The sequence below is a fragment of the Pavona decussata genome, unplaced genomic scaffold, assembly GCF_977016875.1.
Source record: "Pavona decussata unplaced genomic scaffold, jaPavDecu1.1 SCAFFOLD_215, whole genome shotgun sequence".
Taxonomy (NCBI): Eukaryota; Metazoa; Cnidaria; class Anthozoa; order Scleractinia; family Agariciidae; genus Pavona; species Pavona decussata.
In genome coordinates, this window is record NW_028145620.1 from 690324 (window position 1) to 711326 (window position 21003).

General features: G+C 39.6%; 1 protein-coding gene across 1 annotated transcript in view; it reads right to left on the reverse strand.

Moving 5' to 3' along the window:
• LOC146459873 (uncharacterized) overlaps positions 1–21003 on the reverse strand; it is a 47112-nt gene continuing 26109 nt past the window's right edge. Inside the window, exons 6-20 of the mRNA XM_085088765.1 lie at positions 20352–20555; positions 19658–19986; positions 18811–18949; positions 17998–18049; positions 16804–17345; positions 15589–15894; positions 14973–15171; positions 13133–13338; positions 11174–11358; positions 6110–6231; positions 5285–6077; positions 4629–4843; positions 3132–3172; positions 1729–1825; positions 1–1244 (exon numbers count right to left, since the gene is read on the reverse strand). Coding sequence (XP_084944891.1) covers positions 803–1244; positions 1729–1825; positions 3132–3172; positions 4629–4843; positions 5285–6077; positions 6110–6231; positions 11174–11358; positions 13133–13338; positions 14973–15171; positions 15589–15894; positions 16804–17345; positions 17998–18049; positions 18811–18949; positions 19658–19986; positions 20352–20555 — 3872 coding nt within the window. The 3' untranslated portion in view covers positions 1–802. The remainder of the gene's footprint in view (positions 1245–1728; positions 1826–3131; positions 3173–4628; positions 4844–5284; positions 6078–6109; positions 6232–11173; positions 11359–13132; positions 13339–14972; positions 15172–15588; positions 15895–16803; positions 17346–17997; positions 18050–18810; positions 18950–19657; positions 19987–20351; positions 20556–21003) is intronic.

Sequence of the window (21003 nt, forward strand, 5' to 3'; positions counted from 1 at the left end):
TGATCGTTTTAAACTGCTTTATTTTAATGCCTCAGCTACAAACTATTTTAGCACTGACATGGTCAATAACGTTACCGGTAGAAACTGGACCTTCATTAACGAAATTCAATCAAGCTCCTTACAACTCTACCTTTAAAAAAACATGCCTTTCAAAAAATGTTACGTGTTACAAATTATAAATAGCCAATGGATCCTTCACTGGTCTTCGAGTATGATGGTAAGGATCCTTTCGTATGCAAATGTAATGATTAAGATTGACACTAAACCTGACCATTTCTGTACCGTGACCTATATAAATAGTTTTTCTGTTCATTCTTTTGACTTGCGTCTTACAATATTATATTAGAATTAAATTAACAATTCATCATTTGTCAAAATACACTGTCCAGACGGAGGTGTACAAAAGGTAACATCTTCAACTCATGCGGCATTGGTCCAATAATTCCCTTCCCCCAAAGTTCCCCGCCTTTACGCGTATGAACAAAATGTCTTCAAGAACCTCTCACCTATTTCTTTTCCTAGATGTTGATTTCTATAAAAGAAGACGGAGATTTGCTGTTAAATTCACCTGGTGCAGAAGGTTTTCCTGTCTTGAAGTTCAGCTAATTTGGTAATAACCAGTTCTAAAGCTAACGTTCTATTTACTACATAATTAACTTAGCTGGATAGACCTGGCCAATGATGTGCTACTACGATTCAAAAGCATTTGACAATGAGCTACTACAATTTGACAACAAATTATCTACACCTGTTATCAGCATATCGAATGGAAATGACTTTCTTTTCGCTGATACTGAACTAACTACAAATGTGTATCCACTTCTAAGATGATGCTGCTCCTAGGTAGTTCCCCAGTGTTGCTGACGCTAGCCAGTTCTGTGATGCCGCTGGTGCTGGGCAGGCCTCTGGTGTTGCTGATGCTGGTCATTTCTATGGAGTCGCTGATGCTGGCCAGTTCTCTGGCCTTGTTTGTGCTAGCCAGTTTTCCGGCCTTGGTGATGCTCGCCAGTTCCCCGGCCTTGTTGGTGCTATCAAGTTCTCCAGTAATGGTGGTGCTACCTAGTTCTGCTGTTTTACTGGTGCTAGCAGCTACCTTACTGTAACATGACTCAGACTCGTCTGTTTTGCTGGGTTCAAAATATGGCTTGTCTGCTGTCATCATTTCTTCCATTATAGATATCAGCTGTGTGAAAGTCGGACGTTTATCTGGATCGTCTTTCCAACAGTCCATCATCAACTGGTAACTGGAAAGGTCAAATATAGAAAATTAGGCAACAAAGGACTTTTTTATCCATGTTAACGTGAAGTCTGTCAGGTGGGGACGGTAAGGAGGGAGTACTCTACTAAGCTAAGAATGGTCCCCTCCTCCGTAGTCTCAAACGGTCCAGGCCATTATTCAAAGGACTACTACCGGGGTGCCACCAGATGTACCTCTCCCAGCATCCTTAACCAAAACCCCTTCACTGCCAAATAAAATTTTTCCCACCAAAAGATTGTTGTGCTAATTGCCTAACAATACGTTTCGAGACTACTACGACATAATTCAGCCTCACTGAACAGGTTTCGTCCAGCGTAAAGGTAAACTTTCCTTGAATATTTACTTCTTTTTATCAAGGAAATAAACTTTGGACATATTTTAAAATATTCGCTTTTATCTGAGCAGTTCGTTGAATAGCCTGGCTATATTATTTTTATAAGGTAAGGTCAAACCAGGGCTTAGTTACTCACATTTCGTAGCCACACGTTTTGGGCTTCTCCATGCGATATCCTGTCTTGAGAATATTGTACAAATGTCTGTTGCTTATATCAGGATACGGGATGCGTCCTAAAGGGTCAGGTCAGAGAAAAATGGCTAGATATTAGAAATACACGCTTAATTTATTTGAAAACTGCACAGCTTTAAATTGTACCCAAATTGTAAGGTTCATTTTCAATACGCGTACCGACCATGTGGGACAAATATCCTTATTACATGCATGTTAAGGACAAAACAAAAAAAAAATGTAATCACAATATAAGTATCAAAAACTGAATCTCAGCTTAACCCTATCTATCTTTTCTTTTCTTTCTTTCTTCTTCTTCTTTTTTTTTTTTGGCTTTTGGGACCGGGAGGAAGGCGGATTCTGCCCCCCTTCATTTCTTCCTTACTATTATAAATATTACAATGAGGCTGGCAGGAAAAAAAGTATGTCCAAATATGTTTCTTTTAAGGTCCACAAAGGAAAGTGATGACGCAAAATGACGCGAAAATTAGGTAATGATTGGCATGTGCCAGCCATCTTGTATCCGCCATATTGGATTTTTTGGATTTCCCCAAAACTTCAGGAAATCGCCGAAATTAAAGAACACTAAGATGGCCTGTAGACATAAAAGTTACAGTAAAATGGTAACTTTCTTTGTTTTTAAGATAAATTTCCACTCTCTAATAAAACTGCCTCTCAAAAATTGGTTACCATGGTAACATTGAAGTCAATGAATACCAACCGACCAGATAGTTATTCATGTTCAAAGTTGACGCAGTCTTGAAGTTCAAGATAGAGAAAAAAAACCTGGACTGTTTTGCAGTCTTTGTGCTTTGAGAAGGCCTGAGTATAGTTCATGGCGAGGAACTAGAACGTTAAAGGGCAAGTATCATGGGTTTTTTGGTATCTTTTGTTAAAAATGATGAAATAAGACCTTCAATCAACGGCCAAATAATTCTAGAATGACGAGAGGAAAAAAATCAATTCAATTCTCGAAAGGAACAACTCGTGATCTGTTCTCACCTTTTTTGGAAACGAAAATGCGAGAACTTGAAAAACATTAGCTTAACATTTTTCAAGTTTCAATCCACACCGGCCCACTCTGTCTCTGGCCAGAGGCACTAATCGACAGTTTTTTTTGCACTGGGGTGATAATTTATAGCAAACTTGACAATTATTTCTTTTTTTCCGCTGACAGACAAACGTTTTTGGGTTTTGAAATGACAGCAAATTTGCGTGATACTTCCCCTTTAACGTTAAAAATAGGAACTTTGATGGCTTTTCAAGAAAACATCATTACGAGCCCAGAAAAGTAGAGATTTTGATTTTTGATTTTTTTTGCCATTATACTATTTTGATAGAAATTAGGTGAATAAGTTATGTTCTTACCCATAGTGGCCACTTCCCACAGCACTACACCAAAAGACCATCTAAAACAGAATCATATGGTATTGAAAAAAAATTGTTTCGTTTGGGTGAAAAGGAAAGTCCAATTTATATGTTAATTACTATTTTCTATTTGAAATTTTAAAGTGCTGCTGTGATCAAAATTATACCTTTCCTTTTATCTTCAGCATTGGAAAGAAGAGAGGAGAATACAACCCATGCCAAACTTTAAATTGTAATTCCAACGGAGAGCTCCGGATTGTTTCTAGCGTAATTTTCACATTCGGGTTGCCACCATTACTCAATTCAAAAATGTTCGCGAACTACACGGAGAGTTAGGCCGACGTCATGTTATTCCTTCCCATTGTCTTCAAAACTACCACTCGCGTTGGAACTGAAATCAGAGCCACGTTCGCTAGAAGCAGGGGAAGAACTTGACCATTTCGACTGCTTTTTCTCGCTTATCCATTTCGCCAAGATAATAAGATGACGTCACGAGAGACCTAGCGAAGCCGCTGCAAAACATTGTCGGCTCAAGTAGTTGCTGTTTGAGTAATGGAAAACGCATTTTGCGTACTATCGGGCACCGGGCAGGTTGTTCTGAATTATATTTTTTGTTCTTGTAGTGTAAGGTCTAACCTTGAAGCCCAGTAATTTCGTTAAAGATAACTCGATTTCCTTCACAGTAGCACTTTCAACTTCATAGGGAAGATTAGAATTTGCTCTTTCATAGAGCTATATCCTTAGGAACTAGAATTCGCTCTTTTCATAAATAATTGCTTTTTATTGGCCAGAATTTCATTTCAATCAAATTAAATTGGGAAATACCTTTTCTGATAAAAATAAGCAATTAAACTGAATGAACTTTTGATGACATAATCAAACGTTGGGGGAATAGTTGGGGGCAATTTTTTTTATTACATTATCGTGTTTTATGGCAACTCAATAACAAAATGGTAAATGGTAGAATAAACCGAGGATTAACACGCAGAGCGATTCTGTGTGTGCTATACTATTTGTATGAAAAGTGCACCTTTGCTGTTACCTTTCAAATACTTTACATAGTAATGAACATTATAATGAACAATTATTGTCACTTAACCTTACTATAAATTCATGAACGCATTTTTGTCACCTTTGTCATACGTTAGTTCTTTCATTCGTTATTCTAAGCTTGATAATGATGCCAAGAGGCATATGGGAACAAATTTCACCGCTTTGTGCCATCTTAGAGTATACTTAATGGCTAGTCTTACATTGCATTATAAAATACACAGCAAATTGCTCGGATTTCCCTAGAAAACAAAGGTTCGCTTCAATTAACCAAACCTTTACGTAACCACGCCATTACTCTGGACTCCATTTATTATTGCCGTTTCTTCGCAATTTCTCACAGCCGGGCAAAATTTTATTTGCTTCCCAAAGGCAGCAGCACTGACTTAGTGATGCGATATCATAGTTTGAGAAGTATGTATATTACGAAAAAGATTACATACTCACACGTCACTCTTTAAAGTGTATATGCCGCTCTCAAGAGCCTCGGGTGCCGTCCATTTGATGGGCAGCTTTTTCGTGTTTTTCACCTCGTATATCTCACCATCACTTGTGTGGCGTAGCAAACCGAAATCTGCAACTTTAACTTTTCTGTCCTCACCAACAAGAATGTTACGGGCTGCTAAGTCACGATGAATGAATCCTTTGCTGGCCAAATATTCCTGCCGAAAAAATGAAATGGATTTAAAGAATCAAGAAAATGATAGATTTTTTTGTCGAGACAAATCTCGAAAGTATAGCATCAGTAATTTTTTCTATAAAGAAGCTTATGGTTACGGCTGTAACAAACCAATTAATTAAACTGAAAAAAGAAAACAAGTAAATCATTCCTTCTTCGCTGGTGTTCATTCTAAAACGTCAGTTTGGCTTAATTAATTCACGTCGAGTTTTAGTGTGGGTTGACTGGGAGTTAGGTGGAGTTGATTTCAAGGTATTTTATATCCTAGGATGATTGGATATTAAAGTCTTTAGTTTCAAAGTGGAGGGATGGAAGGCTGTATGGAATGAAGGACTTGAGAACTGGAGAGGGTAAACGAAATTTTCGGTTAGTTTCATATAAATGTTTACAGTCTGTGGCTTTCACCCCTGGGTTGTCTACGTACCATTCCCTGCGCTATCTGCCAGGAAAAACATAGAAGATCTTCAGCAGAAATAACTTCATCATCATCATCATCATCATCATCATCTCCTGGGTGCTCATCTTCAGGATGGATGATGATCTTAAATTCTTCGGTGCTTTCCTTCTTCGCGGTAATCAAGCCTTTGTCCAGTGTCTCTTTCTCTTGTGTTTTCTTGCACTCTGGTTTAGCAGGAAGTTCTCTTCTTTTCGGAACGGGACCAAGGTGGACTGAAGGCACTGCCAAAGTCGACATGACTGGTTGATTCTTGTCTTCTTTTTCTTGTTCAAAACTTGTGGTGCCTTGTTGACTTAGGATGGTCGGAGACTGAATGCTTACATCAAAGCTGTCGTTGATGTTAGTATTCTCTGTTTGCTCGCTTAGTTTGTCCACTGTTAACATTTGCAAGTCCTCCCCTTGCTTTCTGTTTTCATCGCCATCTTTAAGGTCGCTCCTGATAATGATGCTTACCTCTGTGTTTTTGCCTGACTCCCCAAGGCTGCTGTTGGGATGAGAGATACACTCAGTTTCTTTGGCCACGTTCAAAGCAGAGTATTTGAGACCTTGGTGTCCATGGACACTCGGTTCCTGGTCTTCCATGATAGCGCACTGGGGTTCGACGTCAAGGAATGGAGTACCATTAGGGCTGGTAATTGGTCCCTTGTCATTTTGGTCTTCTCCATTTCGTTGCTTTGGCTTGAATCCATTCTTTCCTTGAGCATTTTGACTTTCTGCTGGGGTCAGGTTCACTTTATCATCACTTCCTTCAGCTCCTACTTCTTCCTCTATATTTTCTTCTCTATTCTCAACCTTACTTCCTTGTCGATAACCTCAAGCTGTACTTCTGCGCTTCCTTGATAACTTACCTCGCCGTCAGTTGAAGGAAAGGCTAATTCTCGGATGCCCACGTCGATCGTATTCTTTAATTTAAGCTGCAAATTGAAACGAAAAGGCACCAATTAACGGGTTGGTCACTTTCTGAAGATAAACGTGATTTAAGGATGTTAAGATTTCCAAAAATTTCAGGAAAACCCCGAAATGCATATTAGTGTTCCTTTTATTATTGGTTATAACGGTCGTTCAATTTTGGCACTGTACTCGAAGTTTGCGAAAATTAGACAAAAGTAATAAAAACCAGTAGACGAACATTAAAATGAGATAAAACATAAAACTTTTTGTAATAAAACTAATTTTCTTTATTTTAAACGGAAATAGCTGATTTCCCGAAAACGTGAATGGTTGGTTGCCATGGTGACATCAAACTCAACCAATAAAATCAATGTTTCCCATATATATAGGGAATCACTTAGGTTTCTTCATAAGCAAGGATGTTTGCAAGCTTGGTGGACTTTAGCTCTAATGTTCATTAGTTTCTTTCTTGTGGCAGTAGAATGAAAAACGTGGGCAGTGGCTGTAGTGTTGAGGCATGATTATGCACCATTATTGTCCAATCAGGATAAAGCTGTTATGATTGTAATACATTTATAAGCGAGGTGCGAGTTAACGGTCGAGTTGTTGTCATGTAATGTTCTGTGTGAGTGGGTGAATTAAAATACTGATCTTAGATGCTGGCGGTCCGTTTTCATTTGAGAACTTGTACCAGCGTTCTACATTGGCGATGAGGATTTTTAATTCAAGGATTCGAGAATCGACGGGTAGGCAATTTAACGGTTAAGCAGTTAAAAGATGCCGGGTGGTGAATCGGAATCAAGTAGCAGAACGGAGTCGAGTGCTTCTTCGGTAATGGTTTCGTTGGATGTCGGTTCTTGGTGTCGTTCGATACGAAAGTGATCAAGCTTCTCGAAGATGTGGTGTTATTGGGCAATTTATGGTTAGATGTCCACAGCTTCAAGGTCGTAGTAGGGGTGAGTTTAGAGGTTCTACAAGTGGAGGCCGAGGTGTTACTGGTCGGGGCAGAGGTGCGGCTAGTGGAAGCGGAGGTCAAACCCGTGGAGGTAGAAGTTCTGCTGGTGGAGGAAGATTTAGACCTGGTACAACAAGACAAACAAACCACGTGGTTGGCGGAGATGATGGTGAACAATTTACCGGACCAGTTCAGTAGAGTCCTGAGTATGTATTCTTGGTAGAACAGTGCAGTGACCAAGTGAAACAAGATAGTGGTTTGATAAATCTGATCATCGGAGGAGTGGATTTAGCAGATGTCCTTATCGATTCAGGAGCTACTTGCAATGTGATGAGCCAGCAAACCTGGGACTTGTTGAAGCAGAGAGGCCTCAGGTGGGAGTCTTGAAAGTCAGCTAAGGCACTTCTCGCTTACTGTGGCACAGAACCATTACCAACTCTGGGAACTTTTACTGCAGATGTTATGCTCTCGGGCAGCAGCAATGGTTGTACGGCTGACTTCGTGGTTGTCAAGGGCAACGGGCGAACGCTGTTAGGTCGTGTAACCGCAGAGAAGGTTCGCGTCTTACACATCGGTCCTTTCCAGGCAAATAATTTGAGCGGGCAAGCGGAGTGTGATATCCGTGAGAGATACAGCAGTTTGTTTTCGGGCGTTGGTCTCTTAAAGGGGTATGAGCTGAAACTGCACATTGACGACACTGTGAAGCCCGTAGCACAGCATGTGCGTAGAATTCCGTCCGGGTTGCGGGAAAAGGTCGATAAGAAGCTTGACGAACTACTGGAGCTGGACATAATAGAAGACGTACCAGAGGGGCCGTCGGGATAGGTTTCACCTTTGGTAGCTGTACCTAAGGGAGACGGAGACGTGAGGGTCTGCGTGGACATGCGCGGTGAAAATGAGGCGATTGTACGAGAACGGCATCCGATTCCAACGGTGGAGGAGCTTCTATATGATTTACACGGAAGTACCGTCTTCAGCAAAATTGATCTCAAGTGGGGCTTTCATCAGATTCTGCTCACTGAAGAGAGTCGACGCGTCACAACGTTTGTCACGCATCGCGGGCTTTACCGATACAAGCGGTTAATGTTTGGTGTGACATCAGCACCGGAGAAATACTAACAAATTATCCGAGATGTTTTGAAGGGTTGTGCGGGGGTTGTGAATATTGCTGATGATCTCATTCTTCATGGCAAGGACATAGACGATCATGATATACGTTTGTTTGCAGTGCTTGACAGGCTGAGTGAAGTGGGACTGACTATGAATGGAGACAAAAGCCAGTTTAGACTGACAAAGCTCACGTTCTTCGGTCATGAACTGACAAGTAACGGAATTAATCCAAGCGAAGAGAAAGTGGCTGCTATTAGAGACGCAAGACCTCCCAAGGACGCAAGTGAAGTTCGATGTTTCATGGGTTTGGTCCAGTATTCAGCGAAGTTGATGCGAGACCTACTATCCATAGCTAAGCCCATTCAGGAGTTGACCAGGAACGGCGTTACGTTCAAATGGGCTGCTGAAAAGCAGAGATTATTTCAAGAGTTGAAGAAGCTGATTACACAAGCCGAGACATTGGCTTATTATCAGGCGGGCTGCAGGACAAGAATTGTTGCTGATGCGTCCCCAGTGGGGTTAGGGGCAGTTCTGACCCAACAGCAGGTAGGTGTGTGGAGAGTCATTTCCTATGCGTCGAAAAACTTGTCTGACGTGGAATGTCGTTACAGTCAGACTGAAAAGGAAGCACTCGCATTGGTCTGGGCCTGTGAACGATTTAGCATGTACGTTACTGGTGAAACTTTTGAAGTGGAAACAGATCACAAACCCTTAGAGCGCATATATTCGCGCAAGTCAAAGCCTTGCGCGCGAATTGTCAGATGGATGTTGCGCTTACAAGGATTCAACTTTACAGTGGTGTACCGACCAGGAAAGACGAACATTGCTGACGCCTTATCCAGGTTAAACTCTGTGGGGTCATGTGACGGTGGCGAAAAGAATGACTTCGTCAAAAACATCGTAGAGAACAGTGTGCCTGTTGCTTTGTCACCAAGAGAAATTGAGGAGGCGTCTTACAATGATGAGGAACTGTGTCAAGTGGAGAAATGTGTGCGTTCTGGTGACTGGGAACGTTGTAAGCTCTCCTCGTACGTTCCTATCAAGGACGAATTGTGTATTTATGGTGAAATTTTGCTTCGTGGTACTAGGATTGAAGTTCCCATGATCCTACAGGACAAGGTCAAGGGATCAGGGGATCGTTAAGACGAAATATCGACTTTGCAATAAAGTCTGGTGGCCGGGAATGGACAAGGACGCAGAAAAGGTGTGCAAGGTGTGCCGTGGCTGTCAGGTTACTTCAGGCTACGACCCACCTGAGCCGATGTCTCGTTTGTTGCCTCTTACCGTCCCGTGGCAAGATTGCAGCGCAGACCTGCTAGGTCCCCTGCCCTCGGGAGAAAGTATTTTGGTGGTGCTTGATTATTTCAGCTGATTTCTGGAAGTGGCTATCTTGAAGTCTACCACGAGCGGCAAGATTATTGAAGCGATCTCCCCGATGTTTTCGAAATTTGGTGTTCCGTTTTTCCTGAGGACAGATAATGGTCCACAATTCGTGTCCGAGGAGTTCGAGACATTTCTACGTAGTCATTGTGTTGAACATCGAAGGACTACTCCATTATGGCCGCAGGCCAATGGCAAGGTCGAGCGTCATAATCGTTATTTGCTCAAGTGTCTGCAGATCGCACATTCGGAGAAGAAGAACCTGCGCACTGAATTGGTTACATGGTTGACAGCGTGCAGGTCTACCCCGCAGGTCACAACCGGGGCCACACCCTTCTCTTTGATGTCTGTAAGAGAGATGCGGTCCAAACTACCGGAACTGAGAAGAGAGACGGTGGACGTTTCACGGGAAGAAACACGCGACAAAGACTGGTCGAACAAGTTGAAAGGGAAGACATATGCGGACGACAAGAGAGGCGCTGTCCCTAAGTCAATTAGAGTCGGCGATGCAATGCTTCTAAAGGCAGAAAAATCGAACAAGTTGTCAAGCAATTTTCATCCAAGTCCATTTAAGGTCGTTCAGAACGGGAATTGAAATAACTGTCAGGAATGACGTGGGAGTAGAGTTCAAGCGCAACACAGCATTTGTCAAGAAATACAATTTGCCGGAGGGTGCGTCCGCGACCGTAACCAGTGATAGCGGTTGTTCAGCTGATCGTGAAGGAGATAGACAGGAGCCAGGGCCAGCAGAAACAGCTGATCGTGAGGGAGAAAGACAGGATCCAGAGCCAGCAGAAAGAGATAGCGGACGAGATGAAGGAAAAAAATGGACGTAAACTGCCAGAACCAGAAGTCCGCCCGAATGTTGTTCGTAGGTCTACTCGCCAAGTTCAAAGACTTTCGCGGTTCAATGACTTTGTTTTATCGTTAAGGAATTAGCTTGCGGTCCAAGAACAATGTTATGTCATTAAGTGTTTAGTCCGCTTATGTCGTGACTGCTAAGCTAGATTTTCTTTTGTTTTGTTTGCTTGTAATGAATCTAATTATAAAGCTTTCGTTTTTTTTGTTTAGCCCTGATACGTAGCGTTGTTTATGTTTCGTTTAAGAAAAGGAGGGATGTAGTGTTCAAGCATAATTATGCACCATTATTGTCCAATCAGGATAAAGCTATTATGATTGTAATATTCATAAGCGAGGTGCGAGTTAACGGTCGAGTTGTTGTCATGTAATGTTCTGTGTGAGCGGGTGAATTAAAATACTGATCTTAGATGCTGGCGGTCCATTTTCATTTGAGAACTTGTTCCTGCGTTCTACAGTGGCGACAAGAGATCTTTGATTTTTGCTATGTTTGATGGAATAAAACCTTCAAGCTCAACGGGTACAGGAAAAGATCAGGACTTTGGATATCTTTAATTTAACTTTAAGGCCCTTCACAGACCGGGATAAATTTCAAAAGTAGTGAGAAATTAAATCTGAGTAACCCAATATTTCTTAAGTAAGAAATTAAACTAGATTCTGACCTGGTGCCTCTTGTTTCTAAGCCATTGAAGAAGATCCCCGTGTGGAACATACTCCAAGATAAGCATGATGGGTTCTGTCCTGACCCAGTAGCCGAGCATGCTCAGAATATTTCTATGAGAGCCTATTTCCTTCATAAGTTCTATTTCCTGAAGTAGCTGTAGTCTGCCTTCTTCGCCGGCCCTTTCTGAAACATCAATCAATCAATCAATCAATCAATCAATCAATCAATCAATCAATCAATCAATCAATCAATCAATCAGTTATTCATTCATTCATTCATTCATTCATTCATTCATTCATTCATTCATTCATTCATTCATTCATTCATTCATTCATTCATTCATTCAGTCTGTCTGTCAGTCAGTGAGTGAGTGAATGAGTTAGTCAGTCAGTCAGTCAGTCAGTCAATCAACAAGTCAGTAAACAGGCTGCACCAAAAAGGAAACTGGGAGTATCTATGAAAAGACATCAATGTAGATTCCCTATTGATTTGTGAGTCAACCGGTCCATAACAGAAAATGCAATAAACATATTTGTAAGAAATTTTTACCCGAGGGACTTGCAGCACTTCTGTAACTTTTCTTTGTTGTCTATCTTAAAGCGTCAAATTAAATCACTGCTCTTCGTTCATGTCAAGTCAAGTACGAATCCCGTAGCGGGAGATGATGACGCTGCATGGTGTAAGGATTACGGCACGATTTACCAACGGTTCAACGACCAAAATCGATCAAAAAGACATCAAGACCAACAAATATACTATCATAACCTTAAAATAAAACAAATACGTGGAACAGCAAAATTATACTTTAAGATATCATTGCCATGGTAGCAACGAATTTCACACTAAGTTGTTTCCAAATAAATTTCACAAAAAATTCCAAGCTTTGGAGGCGTTTGATTACATACAACCTCCACCCCACCAATCAATGGTTTCATTATACGAAGTCGCGTAGTATATTTCGCGTAGGATACCTTTTGATAAAATAAACGATCGATGAAAGCAATGGAAGATCAAATCCGGAGGTCTCGGTCGTGGTCAAAGATTATTTTTCTTTACCTCGAGCCGTCCCCTATTTTCTTACTAGGGCTGACGCTCACTAGGATTCATCTAGTTTTACTTTGCACTCTTCCTGAGACATTACAGAGGTAATTCTCTGATTTATTATACTGTTGTGTACTTATTTCAAACGGCACAACATTCATTTGCTATTAACAATAATTTGGGAAGCCGGATCAGTGGATCATCTTTGTCCATCATTCTTATACATTTGTATAAAGCCGAAAACGCGTATTGTAAAGTATTAATCAGGGACCTAATTTGCTTTGCTTGTATTTCTTTACTTTCTCCTTATTTACTTAAAGGACCTAAAAGACACAAGAATCTAAGAAAATCGAGGAGAAATGTTCGGTTTTATTCCAAAATTAGTCTGCGAATTTTCTGAAACTCTGGCTAAAGACGGATTGGACGGAAATGGATTACCTCTCTCAAACTCATTAATAATTCAAAAGCCAAAGACAAAGAAAATCATGCACCGTGACGTGTTTGGATATCTGATGAAAAACTCCTCGTTTTTGCATCCTTAATTTCTCCTTCAAAATAGGTTTTTTTGAGAAGTTGTATCAAACACTCGTCACAGTGTTTCATCACAATATCAAAAACCTCGAAGTTCGTCAAAAATACTCCGCTACGCGTCGTATTTTCAACTCTCTTCTCGGTGTTTGATATGTGATGAAACACTGTGTCTCGTGTTTGATATATTACTTGAAAAATGGGCTTACCTTCTTAATTTGTTCAAATGCGTCTTGAACCGACATTGTTAAAAAGCGAATATATTTTTTTCTCTGTTTGAGAACATCATTTTTGATATTTCTCTTTTGTTTCTAGCCTTGATATTAACACAGTTTTGGACCCATGACGTAAAAATCCCAGTAGCGTTGCACATAAACGAATTTCTCACCAAGTAGAACTTTTATGGCAACCACTCGTCCTTCACCGATGTCCACTCGTTCATCTCTGGGCTTGGAAAATACTTCTTTCTTTGGTAATTCCCTCATGACTCCTTTGTGAACCTTACCATAAGCACCTCGACCCAGTTCCTCCATGATGGTTACTCGCTTAGGCGTGACTTCTCGTAGCAGCAAAGGAACGATGTTGGATTTCATTCTTAAATGAATCGAAATATATATAAAATTGTATCTAATCTTAGACTTCTTTTGCTTTGGCTATTTAATTGAAGTTCTCTTGTTTGGATTCTTGTGTAGCTCAGGGGCGGATCCAGGAATTTTTGATAGGGGGGGGGGGGGGGGGGGATCCAGACTTTGATTCAGAAACATTGTTGAAAGTTTATTGAGTTATTGAGGCAAATTACTTATCCCCCACACCTCCGAGTGTCCCCCGCCTCCCCAACTAGTTCGCGATTGTTTCAACTCGCTCAACTTTTATAAAAATGGCGAACTATCCAGGAAACAAATTGGCAGGAGTGGCATACAAGTTAAGAAAGAAAGTGAAAAATTCGCTGCCGTGCGTTCACGTTCTCCTTAAAGCCTTAAATGTGGTAATTCCACGTTGTTGTTTTGCAGTGGACGACAGAGAACTGTACCAAAATGTAAAATGCACGTGCAGAGCGATTGTTTTTGCTCATTAAACCTATTGTTTTGCGGCTCCGCAAAACAATAGGATAGAGCACATGTTTCTGTGAACGGCGATCAGGCAATAGTGCTTTGCGAGCAGAGCAGAACAGACCTCTAGAGCGTACCTCCCCCCCTCCCCCCCCCCCCCCCAAAAAAAAGTACATTTTTAATATGCCTGGAATTTAGTTTAATGGTAAAATAATTTTTTTTAAATCAACCTAATGAATAGTAATATGTTATCTTGTCGGTGCAAAAATTTAAGTGTCAAACAAGTAGAAAAAAACCCAGGGGTCTAATGGGGGTTTGGGGCCGGACCGCCCTGATCCTCACCCTAGATCCGCCACTGGAAAAATACTTATATAACAATTATTCACCGAAGTGGAGGTGAATAGTGATGGATATTTTCCGAGCTGCGAAGCGGCGGGGTAAATATCCGTCACTTTCACCGACACTGAACAAGCTGAATAACTAGCCGACCAAAAAGTTATTTTATTTCTGACAATATACCGACAAATGGAATGAAATTTCGCGCGCCGCGCGGTAAGCGATTTCTTATTGTAGAAAGTTCCGTCTCGCTTTCTTGCAAACAAATACAACTTTTGGAGGCAGTTGTTTAGTTCCTGCAGTGTCATTTCTTCAATTTTTCTGTGAAATACGTCTTGTTGTTGAAACCATGCTGAAAAATATTAGATGTTTCATTGTTTTCATTGTAATTTTAGTGGTCGGCAGTTTTCGTAAGCAAGGGATTGTATTTTCATTTTTTGCCTTAGAATGTGAGGTTGAAAAAATTAAATAACTTACCTTTTAATGCCGTCAAACCAAACTTTGTTGCCATTTATGTATTTTTTTTAACAGCGGCCCCGTTTATCGAAATAATTTTCTATTAAGTAACTGTGGCGAAACAGGAAGCCATCTTGTTTCTCTTCGGCTGCTCGGAGGTGAATAGTACTTGGCTAATCACCTCCGACCTAGCCAATCAGCGCGCGCGTAAAGCACTATTCACTTGTATGGTGTATACTAATAATTCTTATTTGGCCTCATATGCTTTACGATTCGAAGGAAAAATACTTATATAACCTGGAATTCAATGCAATTTTTTTTCTTTCATTACTTCCAGCTTGAATTAAGCTTTATATGTTAAATAAATATGACAGCGTCCTAGCCTACCTTTCGTGCTTAGTATGTCTGCGTATTTCGTTCTCTTGCCTTCTTCTAAGGTAATTGATTCCCACAATTATCACAGCCACAAGAACTACAGAAATTCCAGCAATAATTCCAGCTATCTTTGCAGTTACGTTTTTGTCTGTTGGAGTACCAATTGTACCTGTCGTAGCATCATTTGTGTCGGTAGTAGTAGCCCTCTTCGCTGAAAAATACATATGAAAAAAACGTAGCTAGTGTTAAACGGTAAAAACAGAACAATTAAAACTGAGCAACAGACTGGACCATATTAGACAAATGGATGAATAATCTTGAACATGACTGTAAAAGGACGCTATTTTCTTTCTTTTTTTTTTCTTCCATTTACCTCCAAAATCTAGAGAAAAACTTTATCTTGTCTCAGCTAGGACACTTTTAACTTGGGTGAAGAATAAACTAATAATTCAAAGTTGCAGGTAGTAGTTGGGGATACTGAATAAATACAAGGTCAAACCTTAGCTTCTTCACTTGTAACGTTTGAATGGATGATCTTGATGTGAGTGATTTTCACAGTTTTTTAACACCCCCTTTCAATTTATTACACGAGGTATAATTATAACTTCATCATAAAATAACATCACACCTGTGTTGACTTTTACAAACCAAGAGGTTGACTTTTTACTCTCGGTTTTCGGTTCAATTAACGCAGAGACTGCGATCTCATACTCCTTGTCACAAGTGAGTCGTATGACATGGAAGGTTTTTGTAACTTGGGAAATAGGTATTCGACTCCACTCAGCTTCATTTTCTTGTGAATTCGCTCCTCTGTAATATATCCTGTACTTCGTAAAAGGGCATGCTTGGCGTCGTAGAGGACTCCATGTCAGATTAACATCGCAGCCATTTATTTCCGTTTCTTTGTTATTGATAACAGGAGGTATAGGCTCGCCTAAATAAATGTGAAAGAAAAAATCAACACACTAAGCGTCATTTTTATTCATTATTGATCATTGTTATGGGAACTAGTTGCTTTCCCTGGGCTAACCCCTGGACCCCTTCCTTCAACCTCCCCATGATAACCAATCTTGGCCAAATGCGTTTTCTTTATTTGACCATAGATCACGACCTAAATTAAACAATAGAAACTAGTTTCAAATTGCATACTCTTCATCAACTCTTCTTTTGGTCATTGCAACTGTTCTTTTTTAGAGAAGATTCCAAACAAATCCAGCGCATTCAACCTTACATAACCGATTAATTTCACCTCGTCCTTCTGACTAATGAAACGCATCAAATAAAATTCCTGCCCTCGATTTTTCGTCATTTGATCGTCATCGATAATTTATGGGATATATTTAAATAATGTCTGAAGTTGTATCCTGATGAATACTTGGGAAACTCGTGATCTTTCGATGAAAACTAACAGGCCATTTTCGACTTGCTTTCAACCTCATTGTGAAAGCGAGGCTAAGTGCAAAGTTTTTATTATGAAAATTAGTTTTCATTCATATGCAAAAAAAAAAAACTAATTTCCTTATGAAAAAGTTTTGAACTTAGCATCGCTTTCATGATGAGGTTCCCTGCAACTCGGAAATGGTCTATTAGAAGAAGGCAGCACTGCCGAAACGTCGGTGAACATCAACCGAACTTAATAGCGTTACAATATACCAAAACCTTTTGCATCAAATGGTCTATTAGAGCGAGAACGGGAATCTCCTCAAAATTACCAGGAAATGGACGGCAGTTGAGAAATGAATCTTGATAGTTTTATGGGCCTTGATGAGGTTTTTATGTTGAAACGATATAGCGATTTTATGGTGCAGGTATCGAAAAAAAGTAATAAGAAATTGATTGTTACCTTGAAATATATCTGCTATTTCACCCACAGACAAAGCCCTTCCAACAACATAGAGATCCATAACTGAACCAATAAACGACTGTGTTTTTAATTCCCCTATTAATCCGGTCTTGAAAAAATGCGGATTATTTCCGATAATACAGTTCGGCTGCCCATGGACTGACGAAACAAAGAAGTATTCATTCCATCTCTCCCGCAATACTCTTTCAATGCCATTGACGAAGACTTTGATCTTGAACTGCTCACAAGTTACCACTATATGGTTCCAATCACTGACATTGAAGTTTGCTTTTGTCAGAGTGTTGTAAACAGCCAGAAAGACGATGGATTCCTTCATTGCTATGTAAAATATTTTTCCACTGTTTGTCCGGAATGCTATTATAGGCCCATCAACACCATTGGATTTTATCCAAAACGCAATCGTAAAATCACAATTCGTGATGTTTATGTTAGGCACGGTAGCGTAGGAGCTGTTTTGACTAAAGTAGGCGGCCTTGCTGCCAGGACACCAGCCCTCAGTAAAGTTCACAGTACCAAAATATCTATCAAAACAATAATAATAAATGACACCTGTTGTATTGAGAAGGATGTAGATCTCTTAAACAATTGCATGTAAGCTCAATTGCCTAAAAAAAATTAACGTATTGTTACAGCAATTCAGGGTGTTAACAAAGGAAAGTATAGTAAACCCCGGTTATTACGGACACCGTTGGGACCAGAAAAAAGTGTCTGTATTACAGAGTGTCCTTATTAAGCGGTTAATTTTAAAGAAAATGTATGGAGCGGGAACAAGAAAACTGTCCGTTATAGCAAGTGTTAGTATTCAGGTGGTCTCCGTAGAGCGGGCTTTCACTGTACAAACTGTACACTGCATCATTATTTTTAGGGAAAAATAACATTCGCGAACACTGAACTACAACCATTCGCAAGTCTTTTTCTACATAATGATTCAATTTCAACAATTTGAACTTGATCCTCAAAATTTAAACAACGGTTGTTGAAGTGAATAAGAAAGAATAGAAAAACAACAAGAGAAATACTAAAGGTAACTTATTATACGGTCTCAACTCAATTTCTCAGCTGCTTAAGGAAGTGTTTTCTGTAACGCCAGTGTCCACAGATATATGGACACCCGAACCATTGAACATTTAATTTAAAAAAAAACACAAATTATTTGATTCTTCATTTGCTTACTTTACGTCTGGATCGGAACCATCTAAGAGCCAATGGCTGATTATTCTCTTCCCTAAAAGGAAATCATAACTGGCACATCACGTCCCGTACGTCAAGTGTCCGTTTTACGAAAATAAAAAAAATAGATAAATAATATCAATCTTAGTGATAGTGATTTATAATTACCCAAAAGAAAAGTACCCAATGAGTCTGTAACGGTTTTCTTTTTAAAGATGAAAGTGAATGACAAGAAAACTCAAATGGTGTTAAGTTTGTCAATTTAAAAGAATGTCGTATAAAGGAGTAAGAACACGAAGGCAAACATAGTGTAATGAATTTGATCAAAGATGTACTACATGTCTTCGTTATGCTCCATTTTTGACTGTTTTGTGGGCTGGCCCACTTATCAGAATCGAGCTTCCTGAAATATGGATTCGCTTGAAGGATGTTTGTTGCATCATCTTCATTGACTGTGATGTAAATACAATGAAAGAACAGGATAACAATATTCTTAATATGAAATCTGCGAAAAAGTGCCTAAAAGTGAACAGATATGCCCGACGAAACGATATACGATGTAAATGTTATGAAAACCATATTTTATGACGCCAAATCATACCAAAAACATTGTAAATTGGCGTAAATTGACTTCGAATATTTCGTGGTGTTAATAGGAAGCCGCACTTCAACTGAGACACTCAGGCAACTTTCACAACCCTAGCCGAAAAGAAGTCATTTTCCTTGCTATACCACTGTAAAGTTTGTATTATAAAGTTTCCATAAATGAAAAAAGAAACACATAGATTACTTTTTATAATAGGAAACCTTGAGTACCTTTACAGCCATAGAGCTCCATCCTTATTGATATGTGGTTATGCCAAGCTGTTGGTCTGAATCGGATGTAACGAGCTCTGATTGGTTTGTTCAGGTCATGAATAATTATGGTATTCTGGTCTTTGTTTCCAACAAACTCCTAAAAGAAGTAACAAACCATAAAGAATGATTCAAGTTTCTGAAATTATCAAATATTCAGGATTTGTTATCACAATAATAAAGTGTTGTAACCTTAGTTTTCAATTTTGTAGAGTTTTTATCGTTAATTTTAATGTTGGGAGGCCTGTGGCCCCATAAAGATTAGTGGCTGTTTGTCCGCACAGGACAAAGAATCGCCATGTTTGTAGTCAAACATTAGCCCATAGTACGGATTTGTGGATATTTGGACCTTTCATGGAAGAAAGCTCCAACAATATGTAAGTTCTTGCCGTATGAAATGTTCAGTTTAGATTTACTGGCATTTATCACTCATTGTTCCATAATATTTGCAATATTTTCTGCGAATCGCAACTCGGAAGCGAACAAGGATCAGGGGTGTCATATGTGGATCTGCCCTTGTGAATTAATTGTGATCTCGATGGTTGGATAAATAAAGCTGAAAAATTTTACGCCTACATAAAGTCTTACTCACTTCAACAACCTGGCCCTATTTTTTCAAAGTGTGGATAATTTCATCCAGCGGATAAGATTTCAGTATTGGCTGGAGTACATTTTACCCGTTGGATAGCGATTTATTCAATAGCTAACGTTATTCGCTCCTTAAAAGTCTGGGCTTACATAATTCTAGCGTTAATTGAACTGTATTTCTTTTTAAAACTCGTTTTTACGACGAAAACGTGTATGATACCTTGTTTTCATTTTGTCCTGGTTCGCTGTAGTACTGGAAGTTAAAGCCATCGTAACTGTACTGCAGTTTGTATTTCGTCACCCACTGGCTCTTAGCGTTACTTCCTTGTGTTGCCACACGTTTTACTATAGTTTGCTGATTTCCAAAATCAACCTGGAGCCATTGACTGACATCATTTATAAGGGCTGACCGCGATCCGCCATTGTTCGAAGCCGCCTTAAGTTGCAATCTGCCTTCGCTGGAAGCATGATTAGCATCCAATTGTGTAGAGGCCCTGATTTGTTCGTCAGCGATAGCATTATCTTCCATGCCGAGAGCTTTCCAACATTCTGGTAATTGAAGCAAATTCTAAGAATTATAAACCTTTAAAGAAATGCATAATAAATTCATCCGCATTCAAAAGTAAGATGCTTAGTCGTTCAATCTAATTTTCTGGTAAGAAGCATGGAAATGGTAAATTTGTTCTGCATCTTCATATTCATATCAGTAAGGGTTATCAAAGATTAAGTTGCACGTCGTGCATAGCATTGAAAGGTAATGAATTACATTGCATGTTTGGAAGTTTGGCACTTAAATTTTGATTTTACTTTGTCATTACTCAATAGTGTAGGGTAAAGGAATGTGAGATTTAAAAAGGATGGCAAGAGAGATAGACTCTTAACGTTACCTTGAATAACAGCAACTCAGTACAAACCGTTACAGCTGACTGTGCTGACATCCTCGCTCCAGGATCCCCAAAATCCGCGCCTTATAGAGGCAGGACCACTGAGATGGTAACCACTGGAGCAATTAAAAGTACAAGTTGATCCATAATCTTGATTTAATATGAGACACCGTGGAGGATAAACATGCACACCATTCTTCAGAGTAATATTTTTACAAGTAGACACTAGTGAAGCTTTGCGAAAGAAAAGAAGAAAAACAAAGTAACTACTTGATTGGTCAGAAGGATGTAGCTACTAGGTAAAACAGAATCTTTGATGTTCCCCCGGGAAAAGGCGATAACTTACGAATGAAGACTACATGTAGTGATAGTAAACAATATGACATTTAATTCCAGAATGATTGGGTTCAAGCGGACATATGGAGGAGTCAGGAAATATGTTTCATTGAAAACACAAAGCGAGAAAAGATCTTTATCTCAAATATAGGTGGACGGTTACAAAAGCTTTGCTGTAAGTCAAGCTTAAACACATTCAAAAATAGAGAAAGTGCGATATCATTTAAAAAATAAATTGAACTCCAACGGTCACAAAATCGCGTTTTCGACTGAATGCTCCTAAAGCAATTAGAATAAAAATAAAACTGCTATTTTGAATGGCCAGCCAGAGTGCGACAATTTCGAA